General features: G+C 43.9%; 2 protein-coding genes across 14 annotated transcripts in view; one reads left to right on the top strand and one right to left on the bottom strand.

Annotated features, from left to right (window-relative positions):
- LOC139812333 (cytochrome b5) overlaps positions 1-17,607 on the bottom strand; it is a 50,362-nt gene that overhangs the window by 18,863 nt on the left and 13,892 nt on the right. Inside the window, exons 2-3 of one of the 2 annotated variants that reach the window (XR_011731850.1) lie at positions 11,523-11,671; positions 10,197-10,272 (exon numbers count right to left, since the gene is read on the bottom strand). The gene's annotated coding sequence lies outside the window, so the exon portion shown is untranslated. Of the gene's footprint in view, positions 1-10,196; positions 10,273-11,522; positions 11,672-17,607 lie in introns of those variants that run through there. The other variant, XM_071777078.1, reaches the window with a different exon arrangement.
- LOC139812321 (junctophilin-1-like) overlaps positions 1-17,607 on the top strand; it is a 41,840-nt gene that overhangs the window by 13,488 nt on the left and 10,745 nt on the right. For 6 of the 12 annotated variants that reach the window (XM_071777045.1, XM_071777044.1, XM_071777038.1 and 3 more), the window contains 7 exons: positions 6,621-6,916; positions 7,010-7,177; positions 7,395-8,459; positions 8,605-8,685; positions 9,185-9,393; positions 9,628-9,765; positions 9,988-10,234. In XM_071777045.1, coding sequence (XP_071633146.1) covers positions 6,621-6,916; positions 7,010-7,177; positions 7,395-8,459; positions 8,605-8,685; positions 9,185-9,393; positions 9,628-9,765; positions 9,988-10,234 — 2,204 coding nt within the window. Of the gene's footprint in view, positions 1-6,620; positions 6,917-7,009; positions 7,178-7,394; positions 8,460-8,604; positions 8,686-9,184; positions 9,394-9,627; positions 9,766-9,987; positions 10,235-11,617; positions 17,205-17,326; positions 17,498-17,607 lie in introns of those variants that run through there. The other 6 variants (XM_071777046.1, XM_071777047.1, XM_071777043.1 and 3 more) reach the window with 6 other exon arrangements.

The raw sequence follows: 17,607 nt of genomic DNA, 5'->3' as shown, positions 1-17,607 counted from the left end.
TTATTTGAATAAAAGAAGCTTCTCCTTAATCACTTGGATAACGATGGTGCGCGATAATGCGCGCTTCCGAAAGTTATTTCCCGCGAGAATGAGTTATTTCCTCCGCATGCGAAGGCGACCCGGCTTTTAACCGCGAATTAACATACTCCCTTAACGATGCCTTTGAAAAATGTGCGAGGTGTCTCGAGGAGCGTGCACGAGCGGCGAAACTGCCGCTCCGAGTTGATGAACGTCACCCAGTTGGTGTTGCCGCAAACCACGACGAAGAAGAGCAAATGTCGAGATTTATCGGCGCCGAGACACGGGGAGGGGGAATCAACGCGCGTGCAATTATTGTCCCTTAATTAAAGGCTCCGGGGCTAAAGGGTATTTGTGGAAGCAGAAAATCGCGCTCGTTTCGGCACACAAACACTAAACAAGGATGAGTCAAGGCATTTCACTTTATTTTCTTCACCGAGCCGCATCATCGATCTTTTTTCTCGGGAGCTGTTTCACGTAAGAGGATCACGCGCGTACACCACGCATAACGCTTACAGGAATGAGATTTTCAAGCCGGATGTCTCATAGGTACACATTTCGTAGTCCCACGTTTCGCGTTTCCATCGCGATACATTATCCGCACGATTTCTCTGAAACGCCCGCGCCGCGGCCGTATGGATATGAATGGCCGAAAGTAACGAGTGATTCATCGCGCGATGAGGATCGAGAACATATAGAATGATTTCGCCGTTACGTTTTCACGGTTTGAATATACAGAGGGGGCGACTCGTTGCGTTGCTAAGAAAATAATTTATAGACACGCTTTTTTCTTCTCATTCACGCGTAGCTCCTGACGGTTCACCTTAACGCTTCCTCCGCCCATGCCTTCCATATACGTGCGTACATACGCGCATAAGCTCGTTTTAAGCTTCTTGATCGAGTTAAGGCACTTTCCGAACGCCATTCCATTTCTCCCGTGGCACGTGGCCGAGGTATTTATTTATAAATACTGACGCCGACGCGTGCGCGTCGATGCGAGCGCGCGAGAACTTCGCTGATGTCGATCGGAAAACGAGGAAAGAGGGTAGACGTGCAACAACATATCGATACTCCCCGCCCGCGTCCCGTTCTCACCCTCTCATATCAATCGCCAGACCCTTGTGTTTAATAGACTTCTTGAACCGTCCACGCCTTCCTGACAAATCGCCCGTGACTTAGCCGCGATCTCACGATAGGATGCGCGCTTTCATCCTCGAGAGCTCGCGTCGCACATGCGCGCGCGTCGCGCGAAAGCTGCAGGAGTCGCACGTCGCACCGGGTGCAACGGATATCGCGAAATAATTTATGGGCCAATAATTATTTTGGAGGAATGGCAAACTCCCGCGGCGAGTCATCCGCGCGGCACAAGCCGGCTCGAGTTCGCGCGACACGTTGGAATTTAATTAGAGCGTAACGGAGAGAAAGACATCGCCGCGCGAAAGGAAAAGAACGTCGGGAAAATAGATCGATATCTTGGCCCGAGAACACAAACGATATCACGCTGCGACTTAATAAAACGACAAATGTTCTCTGCATCTACATAGAACGTTTCTTCCTTCGAGTCGTAAAATGACGTAAAAACTTGGAGCATTTTGTACGAAGCGCTCACGTCCCGTTGGGGGACCTTGGCGATTATAGTTTACAATATACTATCGCTACAGTCGACGGTCGACGGAGAAAAAGATGGCACCCCCAGGACCCATGTAACTCAGTTACACCGCGCGAATCGTCCGACAGGTCATCACATAAGTGACCAGGTCGTCGTATATGCAACGGGGATGACCGCGACGTCTCGTTCTGCGTCGTACAAAAAACAAGCGAAACAGAGAGAGTTGAACAATTTCGCGTGCGCGCGCGTGCCTGTAACAGAAGGCCGCGTAATCTACTTTTTTTTTGCCCCCGGCGAGCGTGCCGCAACCCGCAACCCTTTATGCAAATAGCGACTGTATATGGGATACGGAGCTGTTAATATTATACCGGCGTGGGTTACCTTGATGAGCCGCTTTTACCCACTTTATACAGCTCGGCTGTTATTCCTGATTTTTCCTGGACGTCACACTCCTTACGTCACACGAGAGCTCGCCGCTGCTGGTTGCGTGCGAAAAAAAACCCGACGCAAATTTTAAACGGCGTTTTAATTAATGCCAAGGACAGCCGTGAATCTGAAGACAATAACAATGGTGCAAGAAAAGACCGAACGCGAAAGCTGCAAATATGTCTGATTTAATAGTTATCTACGTTTAATCGCAAAACCAATATTTTGTCAAGCGCGTACTTTACGATTCGTAATGCGAGGTTTAAAAGCGAAATTCAGTTTTTTTGGCCAATTGTGATAATATCGTGGTATTATTTCGGTAAACTTTCCAAGTGGCCAGACGGCGCGACGAGGAAAAAGTATGCCACTTTGTTATCGCAACGACGCTCGGCAACCCAATGCACAGCTATGTAATCATATATGTAGCACGCATGGCGCTCGGATCGAAGCCACATAGGATGCAACGACGCACGAATATTGTGATCAATAAAAAAGTAGTGTGCTATATTTTTCGAAACAAACGGGTTTTAGCCGAAACGTATATTATCCAGTGCCAATTACGCCGTAAACGTAAGCGGCCAGGCTCAGACGGAAGCGCATAGTTTTGCTCCATATTTCATGCGCGCCTCATTCAGATCGCTCGCAAAAGAAACAAAAAGAGATAGTAATTTTTTGTAAAAATATATTAATCTCATATCTATATATATATATAATAAAAATTATATTAAAATAAAATTTCATAATCATAGAGTTTGAGTCATCAAGTTCCGAAGAGCCGCGTGATGTGGAACAGTCTCCGCAAAGTCCACTTGTACGATGTACGAGGCAACGCAAAAGTAGAATTATAGATGAAGATATTGTCCGGTGGTTTTTCTTTTATTTTTCTTTTCTCTTTTAAAGACACGTGTATTGCCTAGATTTCCCGCCACCCTCCCCAGACAGAGGGACGTAACATAAAAGTTGGGACGACCGACAGACCCGTTAGGGTGGTTTGCGACGATCTGGTGGAGGCTGCGGACCGAAATACGCTCGCACAGCCAATTCTCACCAACACCGAGATGCGTCTCGATGCACGTGCAACCCACCACCATCTCGGAAGATGGCCGTGCTATTTCAGGCAGGCTAGCCAGTGCCATGTAGCGAATCAGGACCGTACGGCGTCTTTGGGTTCACCCTCCAGAGATTGTCCTCACGGCTGTTCTACCTCGGCCTTAATCCACCAACAAAAGGTCCGGTCATCTGTAGCCGTATGACTCTTCGTGTTTTAAAAGGAAAGCGGACGCATATTGGATAATGGCCAGCAGACGCTGGCGATAAATTTTGAAACGCCAAGTTCGCATATTATTTTTCACGTTGGATATCGACGGGTAGAAACCACGCTCCGGTTAAATTAAGGCTCCCGTTTCGTGCCTTCTACATGACAGATATATGCCAGGATGACCCCCCCTATTCCATGTTAAACTCGTCCTATGTTAAACTCGACTTGCGCTACCAGTAGTCTACCGGGAAATGAAATTTGTGGGGACTATCGATCGTCCCACACACGTTGCAGCAAGTGTAATAAATACAAAAAAACAACGCCTGACTAAACACAATTTACAAAATAATGCATCGTGGAATGTATGCTGAATAAATGTCATTGGGTACTCAAATATCAACTCGAAACGACATTTCCTGATTCATAATTGATTCGCATGAGATCGATCCGATCGAGGGGAAACTTCCGCGACGATCCGCATCGCTGGATAATTTGTACGAAGTTAAACTATTTGCTTATTGAACGATTTTTAACGAGAACACCGTCGACAGTCGTGGCGCAGATTAACACGATGAGAATTAGAAGCTCAACAATAATTAATTTGGGTCGTTGCTGACGGATACGCGAATCGATATATTATGGCGCGATCCACTTTTCCGCGATGTACTTACTATGTAGTGCTATTCGGTTAATGTCTTCGTCAGACTCGACGGCGTCTTGTTCGAAAGCCACGTTTGTTCGAAATTCGTTAAAAGACCCCGGGACCTCGTGCTAGACTGTGTCTCCACGCGGCTGACAACCCGAACTGACCTCGATAACACGAACGGTCTGCACAAAGTGGATGTCTCCTAAATCGATCCATAGATTTGTACGGTGAACTTAAAATCATAAATCTTTTGCATGAAGAAAAAGAGGAAAAAGGAAAGAGAAAGAGAAACGTTCTAACTGTGCCAGGGCAAACTGGAGAGCTTATATGAAGAAAATGTATACTGTACTGCAAAACTACAGAGATACGCGCGCGTTGTAAATATAAATATGTACTAAAATCTGAAATTAATAGAGGACGTATATGTACGTCAGTATAAAATGAATTTATCGCGCTTATCCTCGAAATGGAAAATCGAAAGCGAGGGGAGGGAAAAAGTAATTGAGAAACTTTTATATAATAATTCTCTTCGAAAATGAAGAAACAACTTCCTCTTTCGCGCCGTAAGAATAATTCATGGCGTGGGCAACGCGCGTGCGAATCTTTCAGAGAAAATCGCCGAGTAAAAACTCATTACCCTGACTCGACTCGACTCGACTCGACGAGGTAGCTCATAATGCAGAGGGATTTCGCTATTGTGAATAGTCGAGGAGCGTAATGTTTGAACATTTACACGCGCACACGCGTGCTCGTGCGCTTTTCACGACGGTGTACGGCCGTGCCTAAAAATTAATTGAAAACGTGAGGTATGCATTCAGACTGGCACCGCCGCCGCTGCCGCGACGGCAATTTCGAGGGTTCGTGTACATTGGGCGTCTTGTGTGAACGCCGGGAACCGCCGCGTGACCCACTTGCTTAAACGCTAGCGAAATAATATTCTGTCGTCGCGAAGAGAGGGGAGACGCCTGGCGTCGCCGTATATAGGGTATCCCGTCAACATCGTAGTGTGCCTGCTAATGACAGATTCCTTGACGAATTGAATTTGCGTGCAATTTTGCAAAGCAAGAATTCGACAGAAGACCCTCGTTCACGAGGGAAGTTCTCTAATTGTCGATATTAATTCGATGTTAACTGACAAGTAGAAATGAACCAATTTCTGATATCTTGGTTTAATATTATTTAGTTTATACATTAAATTGTATATATTATATTTACATGTTTGTATAAAGATTCCTGAAGTAAAATCAATCAATTGAAATCAAAAGGATTGCGTTAAACAGACCATTGAGAAAAAACTTATTCGTTTTTATTATTATTCACTTTTATGTTTTTAATATACATTAAATAAAAAAATAATCAAAATCGAAAATTCAAGAGATCGGCTATTAATATGAATGGCGACAGCACACCTTGTATGCATTCACGGCTAAATTGTGTCAGAGAAGAAAAACGTGATGCATCCCGTTCCAGTGCAACCGAAACATCAACGCGTCGTCGCGATGCATACGAGCGACTTGGTTTGCATGCCAATAAATGTCGGGCCGAAACTTTTCGCTGCGACCGCAATACCTTGTCCAGAGGACGCGAGCTATTCAACGCGGAATGGAATAATAATGGAATAAACTCTTTCGAAAGAACGGTCTGCGCTCGCAGTATGCACGGCGGAACGCTTGAGTTTGCGTGCTGTTGATAAGGTCTGACGATGACTTGTTAGAAGATGGAGGCGATAATACGTAATAGCATGCAATATTGACGGCTATTAAAAATACAAACTACGTAAATCGTGAAAGTAACAAGCGCGACGTCGTTAATTCGCGGAACGAATTAATCACGCGTCCATTCGCGTTATGCGTCTTTCATGCGGAATTTGTGTCGAATTCCTCCAGTGGTTTTTTTTTCCATCGATTCGGAATTCACACGTTCTCCGAAAATGTACGCACCCACACGCACAACTGGACGCATTCCATCCCCGAGCGGGTCGCGCGTAATCGCTCGCCCGTACATCGTGACTCACGCGAAACATTTTGAAACACGATCACGTTTTGGCAAAAACAATACATCTTATTGCTGAGTGCAGGCAACCCCGGGGATTCGTCGTAATCGACTGACGTGCCACTTCCGATTTTTGACGCATTGCCGGCAAATTTTTCGCATTTTTCGCGCTTCCGCTCGATTACCCCAAAAGATGTTGACCTTTGCAAAAGTTTCATCTTTATCATCACCGAACAATGACGACTTGATCATCGATCATTATTAACCTGATGCGAAAGATTTATCATCTCATCTGTCAAATAAAGTTCGAAATAAAGTTAACAACGTCGCGTTGAAGCGAAATCGTTAATTTCAATAAAACTTTTTTTTTTAATTAAGAAAGAGGAAATAAATGTTTTCAATCATCTTTTCAAAGAACTCCGGAGATCTAACTTATATATATATAATACAAAATGTAATAGAGAGACGATAAAACTTTCGCCTCAATGTAATACTTGAAAACCTCGAAATAAAGTATATTAAATCACGTGGAGAGATTTATGTGTTAGCTCCATGAAAAATAATTCCATCAGTCCTAATGGACAGGGTGGCGTGTAATTTGCCGATGGAACGTTCCGCCTTCAACTCCTAGCTGATTCTATTTCTGTTGCGTTACATGGATGATCTTGTAGGTACTTATCAAGGCCAATGGCTTCGCGGCATGCGGCACGGATACGGGGTGAGGGCGAGCGCGCCGTTCGGTTTGGCGAGCCACTACAAACCACCGAAACAAGTGAGAGCGTCCTTGACGTCGTTAAGGAGCGCCGACGGAGGACCAGCGGTCGCCCCAACGCCGGAACCCACCGACAGGAGAGATCGACGCGTAGACGACAGCCGGGGGGGTTTCGTCCTGAAAGCCAGGAGCGACGATCCACCCGCCCGGAGAAAGAGTCTCACCGAAAAGTCCCTGAAGAAGGGTATTCTCTCGGTAAGGCGTCTCTCTCGCGAAGGGGCGAAGAACCGTTCACGAGATTATTAAACAGAAATTGCAGCATTATCTAGAAGAACATTCTGTCGATAGGGTCTCAAGATACGAAAGCAGAGGAGTACGGGAGATTTGGAGAAGCGCGGCACTGGTGGTAGTATCAGAAGTAATGCAAGCTCGGCATCGTGGATGTCGACCGAGAGCTCGCAAAGTCAAGCCTCGGCTTCGGTTCACACAGACAGTAATGCGTCCTTTGTCATCGAGGTGGGTCACGGTACTTACGTTCCTCAGCTACTTCGCGACTCGACAAACCTCTAATCGGATTTTAATTCTGTTTCTCCGCGACTGTTAAATCCGCTTATACCGCTTATATCAAGAGACGCGTATAGCGTTGACAATAAAGTTAACTTGTAACATAGTTTTAAAATTAAAAAGAATTATCGGCATAACGCGTAGTTAATCGCATGACGTCGATTCACAGGACGAACAGATGGACGCGTCGGTAACCGAGACGTACCTAGGAGAATGGAAGAACGATAAGAGGACCGGCTTCGGCATATCCGAGAGAAGTGACGGGCTGCGATATGAAGGCGAATGGTTCAACAATCGCAAATATGGTTACGGTGTCACTACGTTCCGCGACGGCAACAAGGAGGAGGGAAAGTACAAGAACAATGTGCTTATTACCAGCCAAAAGAAGAAGCACCTCTTCGTGATCAGATCCGCCAAGTTTCGTGAAAGGATAGAGGCGGCGGTAAGTGCAGCTCAGCGGGCGAGCAAGATCGCCCTGCAAAAAGCCGACATCGCTATCTCCAGGACGGCGACGGCGCGGGGTAAGGCGGAGCTGGCCGATATCGCCGCCGAACATGCCAGAGAGGACTCCGAACTAGCGCAGCAAACGGCGAGGCAGTTCGCGCCGGATTTCCGACAGCCGGGTTTAGAAAGGTTGCGAAACAGAGAGATACCCAAGTATGTTCCGCCGCCGCAGGATTCTGTGCCGAGCAAGAGCATCCTGCACAAGACGACCAGCGTGGACCATCCCAGCGGCGCCACGCCGATCAAGAGCGCCTCGTTGGCCGTCGATCCCACAACGACGGCGATAACGACGATGACGAACGCGACGCCAGCATCCGCGGCGAATAACACCGCCAGCAGCGTGATGCAGTCGATACGTAGGACCAGTATGAAGCAGTTGCCGCAGAATCAGCTGCCGCAAAACCAAATACCCAATCAGGTACCACTGGCGCACCAGGTGAACGCACAGCAGACTTCGCTGACCAGTCAGAATCCGTACCAACAATATTCGTATCAGCAGCAGTCGCAGAACCCGGCTCCGGTGAGCCACTACCCGAACAGTATACCGAATCAGTACCAACCAAACCAGTACAGCCAGCAGCATCAGCAGTTCGTCCAGAATCCGTACCAGTATCAACCGGCTAATCCACCTCAGGTTGAGCAATACCCCGATTATCAGCAACAACAGCAACAGCAGCAACCAATCGGGTCGCACGACTTCCAAAATTTGCAGGCTTATCCCAGTCAGCAGGTGACTCGCAGTGTTGCTCCCCTCGGCCCTTCTTAGCTTCCGCGCACGCAGCTTTCCACATCGCGCAATAATTCGATTTACTCGTTACGATTTACCGCTTTTGTGTGCCTATGCCAATGCCGTGTTTCTCTCTGTTTCTTTCTAGATCTCGTGTCCGCGACCACCGTTTATATACGATTCCATGACATTCGCCCAAATGAATCAATTTGGTGCGCAGTTTTATGGTGTAAGCAACTCAATGAGTTTCTGCGTGCGAGTCTAGTTTCACCGGCGAGTTTAATAGTGTCGCAATACTAATGACAGTAATGACTAATATGACAACTTCAGCATTTAATTATATTTGTTTACATCCGTATTGTTCTGGGTGGTGATAACTAGTTGAGCTACGAGTAACGCTATTATTGAAGATAATTGAAACTTGTTAGATGTAACAACTAAATAGGGGCCCAATGCTTCTTTTGTCGATCAAATGTACAATCAATCGTTACTCTCATCAAATCGATGAGCCTGCAAAATTTGGTAGCCCCTAGCAACGTCGAACAAATACAGGATTCTTCACAGCAGTATCGCTTATCTTAGAAACGTAGATGTTTTAAAAATAATATAGTTTTTGAGCAACATTTTGAAATATGACCCATTCATGTATTTGTTCTACGATTAAAATCACAATTGGTAGTTTATTGTAGTCCTGAGAAACTCTTAGAACAACGTGAAATTGATTTCAGACGGCAATACCCAATCAATATGGGCCTGGCCAGATGAATCAGTACAATTCACAGTCGATGTACGCGCAACAAACGCATCCGTCGCAGTACCAGCCTGATGGTATCATGGATGCGGCGAGGCCGCCGAGCTCCACGAGTTTACGAAGAAATAGTAGAGTCCTGAGTCCTCAGGATCGACCTGGCACTATTGGCCAAACGCTAAACGACAGGTCCGACGTGTTTTTTGTGCAAGCAAACGTACACAACGATTTAAAAAGATTTTAATATTTCTAGTAAATTTTCTATATAACTTTCAACACACCGTAGCTTATTCGATATCATATTTAAAACGAATCAACGTTGTATAAGATGCATTTTGCAAATTTCAGAACATTTTTAGATAGTTTGACTGTTTGAGATTATAAATGTGACGAATTGAATTTTAAGCGATTATTACGTTGTAGGCTGGACCACTACAAGAGGCCACCTAGTCGTGACAGTTCCGTAGATCGTTATGCCAGAGCGCATTCCCGGTTGACTGGATCGAGACAGCCATCCGTCGACAAAACCATATCGAACCCACCTCCGGACATGCTCGACAGGTGAGTAACATCTGAATCGGCACATCGATTAACATTCAAAAACATTTGTTTTATTTACCGCCCGATATCGTATACGCGTCATGGTTCGTAGAAAGATCTAAATTTAGAGCTCCATTCAGAAATTTGTAGAGTATCGTAAATGTTTTTTCTTATTGTAGAAGGAGGAAAGAACTGAAATATCTCGGTTCGTTGAAAATAATCATTTTATTTTGCGATCAACAGATCGACGAGAGCCCCGAGCGCGATACGAGCTGGGACGCCGCTGAACGGTTCCGTGATAGGCAGCGGCGCCGCGACGCCGACGTACAACGCGCCGACGCCCAGTCAGTTCGAGGGGGCTCTCATAAAAAACCGTGGCCTTGGACAGGACATTCTGCCGAGTCCTGGGCAGCCTAAGCGCACCGAAAGCCTCTACGTGGCTCCGACTCGCGGACCGTCCGGTGGCGGCGGCGGTGGTATTGTGCCGAAGGTGAGTCCTTATTTTCTCACACGTTTGTTCTTCGCCATCTTATATATATACACACATATATGTGTATATGTATATATAGACATACCCTCGCCACGTGCAGCATATGTACGTGCACCCATATATTCTTTATGCACCGAGGACGTCTTGGCACTTACGTCATCCACCTCGAAAAAGAAGTTGCGAATGTGTCGGTTCTACAGATATCTGTTCTATACAGAGAACCAATTCTCATTTTTCAATATTGTGATCGAGTGTTGTTTTAATATATTTATAGATATATCGACGATTCGAGTCAAACAGAAATTTCCATAAAGAGGATTCTGACATTTCGTGCATTGACGTCATCGACAGACAGCATTTTTCAATTATATATTCATCCTATGTAAATATTTTTATTCATTGTATTTGAACCGTGCGTTGCACCGACATTTCTAGAGCCACAGCTATCTTTTCAATACGGTTTATCGTTGCTTATTCACTTGGAACGAATCGCGACGTTCATTTTTCCAACGAATTTCAACTTCTCATGCGGATGAAATTTTGATGTCAATTTCTCGCGAATTACAAAGATTCGGGGAAAAATAATGCAATTCGGCGAAGCGATTTGTTTGGCGTTCACTCTGCCAAGAAACTAAACGGGACGCCTTTCCAAGACCAGCATCGGAAATAACTTCGACGGTCATTATGCGTTAAACAAGATAACAATCGTTCGATATTATTACGATGATTCCCAAGAAGGTATCGCACGTATAAATCGAACGATATTAGATTTAAATTTCTCCTCGCAGCAGAAAGCGACAGACAAAAGGAATTTAACGAAATTCTACGTGACTTTTTGAAATCCCGATTAAAAGTCATCTTTTAAATGTTTCTCGTTTCGCATTGTTACGAAGATTTTGATAAAGCGATTATGTATATAATCGCAGTGAATTATGAATAATAATAATCTCCGGCCAATTATGGATATAATAACGCAAGCGATTATTCATTAATGTCCGGCGGTTATTATTATACATAATCTAATGACTAGGACTGCCATAAAATGATATCAAAAATACGCTATATTAGTTTAATATGTCATTCTGCTGCGAATTCCAGACAAACAATTCCGGAATTATTTTCATAAACCCGATTATAATCACCTCGCCCTTTATACTGCATTTTTTTATTACGATATATTTCTTGCACCTCGCCTGCGTTCTCGACACGCACCCCCATTCTCTCTCCCGATTTTTCCTCGTTCAGATTTTTCTCACCATACTCGCCTCTCTTATCTAGCCTACCTTACCTATCTGTATCTCTTCTCTTCTCTTCTCTGTCTCTATTTGTCTCTCTGTGTAACTGTGTGGCGTTTTGTGCTGTGTTCTGTGCATGCCATCCCAGGAAGCAGGCCGGACGGTCCCCGCCTTCGCCGCAACGTCAAAGGGCCGCGCAACCCTATGAGTATAAGTATAAAATATGTATACAGAGCGATGTTATGCAATAGCGGTTGGCAAGGAAGCGTAGCTTTCGAGAGGCTCGCGTCGCAATTCGAGCCAAATCGGAATAATAAGAAATTACAATCCGCGCACAACCCCGGTCGCCGTTTCCGCCCAACTCACCCCGGCGTTGAATAGTTCAGAACGAATTAAGTTCCGATATAACCAATCTTGTCTCGGGGCAATTTTAAACGCACGCATTGACGATATTTTTCTATGAATTTACGAGTCTCTGTATCGTCCGATGTTACCTTAACTAACAAAGACGCGATTGGGCGGCTTGAACGTCGTGTCCGAATAGTTAATTATATGGTTAAAGCAACTGCGGAAGCGCAGGCTCGCGGTTAGAACCGACACGTTTGGTTCTCGTCGGACCGGTTGGATTTTCGCAGTTTACGCACGTTCACTTGATGAAAACTTGGGGCAGGTTTCCAGAGCGGGGCCTTATACGAAAATGAGAGAATTTTCTAATAACATTTTTCGTGAAAAATTTTGGTGCTATGTTATGGGACGTAACACGTAACGCTTGATGGAGGAGACACTTGTACCTGGTGTAGATCGCTATTAGCTGTTAACTTCGCCGCGATGTCGAACAATAAAGGACGCTCATTAATAGAGTCGCGGTTGAAGGAAGCGCATTCGAGATGAGCAATGCATATTTATGGGAGACCGAGTTATTTTTCTATGGGAACACTGCGAGCCTAGTGAGTGACACGATTTGTTCACTCACGCGAACAATCTAGAGTTATCGTCAATTTTTGATCATCGGCATTGATCTTGGAATAAATTCGTGTTGATGCTGCGTATTAATATTTATCAATAGCGTGCACTAATCAATAGCATACAAATACTTACGCAACGAGTTCCAAAGTGCAGGAAGATAGTATAATCTATTTAAATTTATTGCAACAGATATCGCGGCTGATGATGATAAAGAGAGCATGAATTAATTCCAGGATTAAATAAACGACGATCAAAACGTAGCCGACAAGAAATGGTAGAGAGCTTAAAGATTCTCGAGATATCTTAGATCGTGTTTCGTCTTGGTCACGAAAGAGGATCGCTGTCGTTAGGAAACGCTGTTGAGAAACGGAATTACGCGTGTTAGAGCGATTTGTGGATTTCGCAAACCGTGTTTGGAAACGTAGATTGGCAACGACGACGTCGCCTCATTGTATCAATTCGAGATACGATCTATTGCGCTCATTGGGTAACATGCGAGATCGTCGACGGACCAGTTCAACGAACAATAAATGTAACACTGTGTACAGTTCCTTTCAGCAAGAGAGACGAAGCGACTAAATGCCCTCCGATTTATTTTTTTTTTCGCTCGGTACACTCTATACTTAAATAAGATTATTAATTCGCGCAGAGAGTATAAACTACACTTACGAGCATAAACGTACATGTCTGTGTATATGTACGATGTATGTATAGGTATATGTATAGATATTTGCACAGTACCGACTATGTTAAATCGGAGTGATATGCGAGTTGGCTCTCCACTTTGTAAAGCGGCTGAAAAAGCGAAACGAATCTTTCTTCGCAATTCTGTTCTACATTACATGTGACATTCCGTTTCTTTTTATCTTTTTTTTTTCTTCTTTGCGAATAGCTATTCGAATCAAGCATTAAGCAATCTACGTTAATTGCATGCGTACATATATATATATACGAAACGTAAACATTTGCGCGGAGCTGAGCTATAAGTCAGCGCACGCTTATTACGTCCATTAACCGAGCTAATTAACGGACTTCGGAAGGTAAGCCTAGCCCGCGGCGTGGAGGCGGGGACCATTCATTTTTGCTCTTCCATTCTATTTTAACCCTCTTTAACCATATTTCAAGCCTCTTTCGACCCTTCTTCTGAGCCCTCTCGCTATAGCCACCTCTCCTAGATTATTCGCCTAGATTATTCGACCGATCGATACCACTCAATTTACATTCTCAGATATCGCTCTAGTTCAATTTCGCTATGCTGTATTCAGACTCACAACCCAAATGGTTTTACACACTTACGACTTATCAAATATTAGTATTGCTATTACAGAGAGGGAGACTGCTAATTAGATATTATTACGCATTGAGATCGCAAACGTACGAGGCGCGTACGAGCTTTACAAAAGAGAGTAGAGACTCACTTATATACCTACCACCTCCACGCCGCTTCTTTTTCCTGTTTTCTGGTTGGAGACGTTGTTTTTCTAACGCATGCTTGTCGTGAAGTCGAGTCTATATATTTGGCGCCATGTGCACAGACAGGGACTTGTTAAAATGAAAGTAAATCGCGGGGGAGAGACGTTCGATACGAAATGAGCCTTAAGCACGCAGGAGCCTAATTAAATCTACGATGTTAGTCGCCGTTGCCAGTTGCCGATACACATAGGTATATGTACGGGCGTTATATTGTAGTACGTTACTTGTTTCACGCACGTCGCGCACGCCTATGAATCATCGCGTAGAATAATTTGCCGCCTACTGTTAACGCGAAGGAAAAGATAAGTGCGAAGTGCGAAAGCTTATTTTATATATACTGAAAGAAATGAACGGTCGAGAAGAAAGAGAGAACTGCAAACGTGAGTTTTATGACCGCCTGTGTTAAAATACATTTATACGATGATTCTTTATACAGGAAGACGTCCAGGTTACATATTGAGTATGTTCCCTGCATGTGTAAATAAGGCTAATACTGGAATTTATGAGCAGACGATATGGCGAAATTATGTACAATAATAAGATTAAAAGCAGACCTTTAACGATCAATTTTGCCAACGATATACTTGTAACTGTGAGCGTAACTCTTAACCGGCCTATACAATCGGAATGTGAAATTCTAATCGATAGAAATTATATTGAAGATCGCACAAACAAGATACTACTCTTTGAAGTTTTTAATGAAACTATGAAGGAATATACTCGTTATATTTTCATACAGGGCCGATTTAATGATATTCAAGATATTCAATATAATCTGCGTTAACACCTTAAGTCACAAATCATGGTTTCGACAATAATGACGGTTGCACAAAAGCACAAAAATGCGGAGCGAAAGGGTTTACGATTTGTGCGGGTCCGCATAAAATGCAACAATGGCGCGCAAATGCAACTCCGAATGCAACATTCCCAAACAAACACTTGAATTTTGACTTAAGCCGTTAATCTACCCATGTGTTCACAAGTTACTCGCTTATGACGAATTTCAAGTATAGTATGATATCACGCGACTGTTCGGGAAGAGAGGTAGCACGAGGGAAGCATCGACATTCCGTCAACGTTGAAAATAGTACCTTTCTTAATCTCGCACTCAAGTGCCAACCTTGCGAAAAGCGTTGTTCTGTTTGACCTTACGAGAGCTTTTCTAGACATTTAACGAGTCAGATATAATCACGTTCTTATTTATAGCGTGACGCACCATTATTTGTAGATATGTAGTCGTAGATGTAGAAGATCAGAGACACGAGGATCGAAATAGATAATGTACATACTCGGTAAATTTCCAGATTACATTCCGGAGAAAGTCGATCTTAATGTAGAAATTGTACCAATTTCCGTTCACCAAACAACGACGTTGCAAACGTTGATTCGATGTACTGAATGTATTTATGTATATCATGTATAAGCTGTTATTGATGACAAATTAAAGAGCATCGCGTAAATCGGACTTCTTATTGCCTTTATTACTTTTTCACAGAAGCTATTAATTTTAATTAAAATTTTATTTATATTACTTTTTTCACAAAAGCTATTTAAGTATTTATTAGTAATATTCGTCAAGACGAAAAAATCAATACCGAGTTGAATATTGGAAAACAATTGATGGCTGCTGAAGTATGTGCATTTCACATAATAAGATGTTAATGTACTACTGAGATTCAATTGCGCAATCATAATATTTAAACGAGCTCTATGGAAATTGTAGGCAATATGGAGATTCGCGAGAAAGATCGCAAACAATGAAGGCTGTACGATTGTATGCAATTCGTGAACGAGGCCATGGAAATTCCGGCTTTAATATTAATTTCCTCATTATCATTTCTCACAATTTGTCAAGCCTCATTTGAGGTATACTGTATAGTATCGTATCTTTCCAACGACGTGCAAAAGCATCGCAGAAGCTTCAAAACGGTATATTAACGTTTTCTTTTCCGCGGGCAAGTGTGACAAACCGCTCGGCAAACTAATTATTCGTCATTGTTTATTGTTATGTTAATCTGATTGAGTATAAATAAATTTGTGTCGACGCGAATATAATTGTTCCCATGAAAAATTATTACAGCATTAACGGTCATGCATTAATTAAACCGGATTAAACAATCGATTCGATAAGAGAATTGCCCCGAGGTAATCGCGCCATTAGCGAAGCAAATTAAAGCGTTGCACCATGCCAGTCGAATTACTTCGCCGGGTACGATTAACTAAACTGCAGCAACGGGCGGGCTGCGCAACGCGATAAATGACAGACAAAGAAATTGCAAATAAGTGGGACGGACGTTTTCTTGGCGCGTGAAAATCCCGAAACTCTCGCCGTATATATGCGCATGCCAAATGCATGAGTCAGATTATTCGGGTCTGGACTTGGACTTGATTTGCGCTTCACACGAAGAACGTCTCGTACGATGGCACGATAAACCTTGTAATTCGCGCGAGTTTTGGATTCTTTTCCGTTTTTTTTTTTTCCTAACATTTTAATATTTTAAATTTTGAAATAATTTTGGTTACTTGGAAAATATTTAGGAAAATATGGCAACTTGTAAATAGATTTTTCGAACGAGAAACCGAATAATTCGTCAAACGTCAGCAAACCGAAAATTATGGGCCAAATTTTGAGATTCGAGTAATCTTTTCTTACGCCATATCCGCTGTCGTAAATCAGCCTCGTAAATCACAGAGCTGCGAGGATCGACAGAGTTCTGGCAGCGTCCCGACGCAGATCTCCACGGGCGTCGCGACGCTCGGCGAAGTTATTTCGAAGATAGTGGGGCATCGCTCTATTTCGGTCGTGCTAGCCAGGGCCGTTCAGTCTGCGGCCCGGCTTCCTTACCGGGAGGCTGCGAATCCGTAATTCACACTTCGATTCGCCTCCTTTGGCCCCAGAAATCGTCGAAAAATGGCCGAGAGATAAGCACGAACGGGTTACATCCTCGAATGCGAACAGACGCTCGCGCAGTTTCAGAAGGCACTTCCGGTCGAGAGAAAGAAAGAAAGAGAAAGTCCGGTGTGAACGGAAGCGCCAGCTGGTTTATGTTATTGCTTCCGGAATGATCCCCCGGACTTAACGTACCGTGGATTCGAAAAGAACAGTGTCACATCAATGTTCGCTTGGTTTTTCTTCGATGTACAAAAGTGACAGTCTAATAACAACTTAATAATTATAACCGTAAGCTTTAATCACGGTACACGCACCTGGTTTCACTTGCAAATAATACCGATTATTGAAGAAAATTGAAGAAAATTGCTTGTACCATCACTGGGCATGTTCAACGACGCGAGCTGTGAGTTCACTATAAATTTTAAAGAAAAATTTATTGAATCGACATGTGTGCACTGGGACGAAAGTGCAATTTAGAAAAGAGAAATTGAGCCAAGTGAACGGGAATGATTCTCTTCTTCGCAGGTGGTTAAGAACCCAAAAAATTTTAATGTACTCTGAGAGTACCCGCGAGTCATCGTGAGAACGGAGATGTTTTGGATCGAGCAGGACGAGGAGGAGGAGGCGTTGCTATGCAGCCCCGCTCTGATGGCCAGACGGGCCTCGGAGTCCTGGATCGTCGCACCTCCCGTGGAGGTACGCAGAGCAAATTCACGTTCTGCGTGAAAGTTCACGCAGGGTGGGCTGTAACGAGAATTTTCTCCTTAAAAGAAAGTACGGGGTGAAGATAGGGGGAAAAAAAACAA

This window comes from Temnothorax longispinosus, chromosome 4, assembly GCF_030848805.1.
Source record: "Temnothorax longispinosus isolate EJ_2023e chromosome 4, Tlon_JGU_v1, whole genome shotgun sequence".
Lineage (NCBI taxonomy): Eukaryota > Metazoa > Arthropoda > Insecta > Hymenoptera > Formicidae > Temnothorax > Temnothorax longispinosus.
This window is presented reverse-complemented; position numbering and strand designations above follow the sequence as displayed.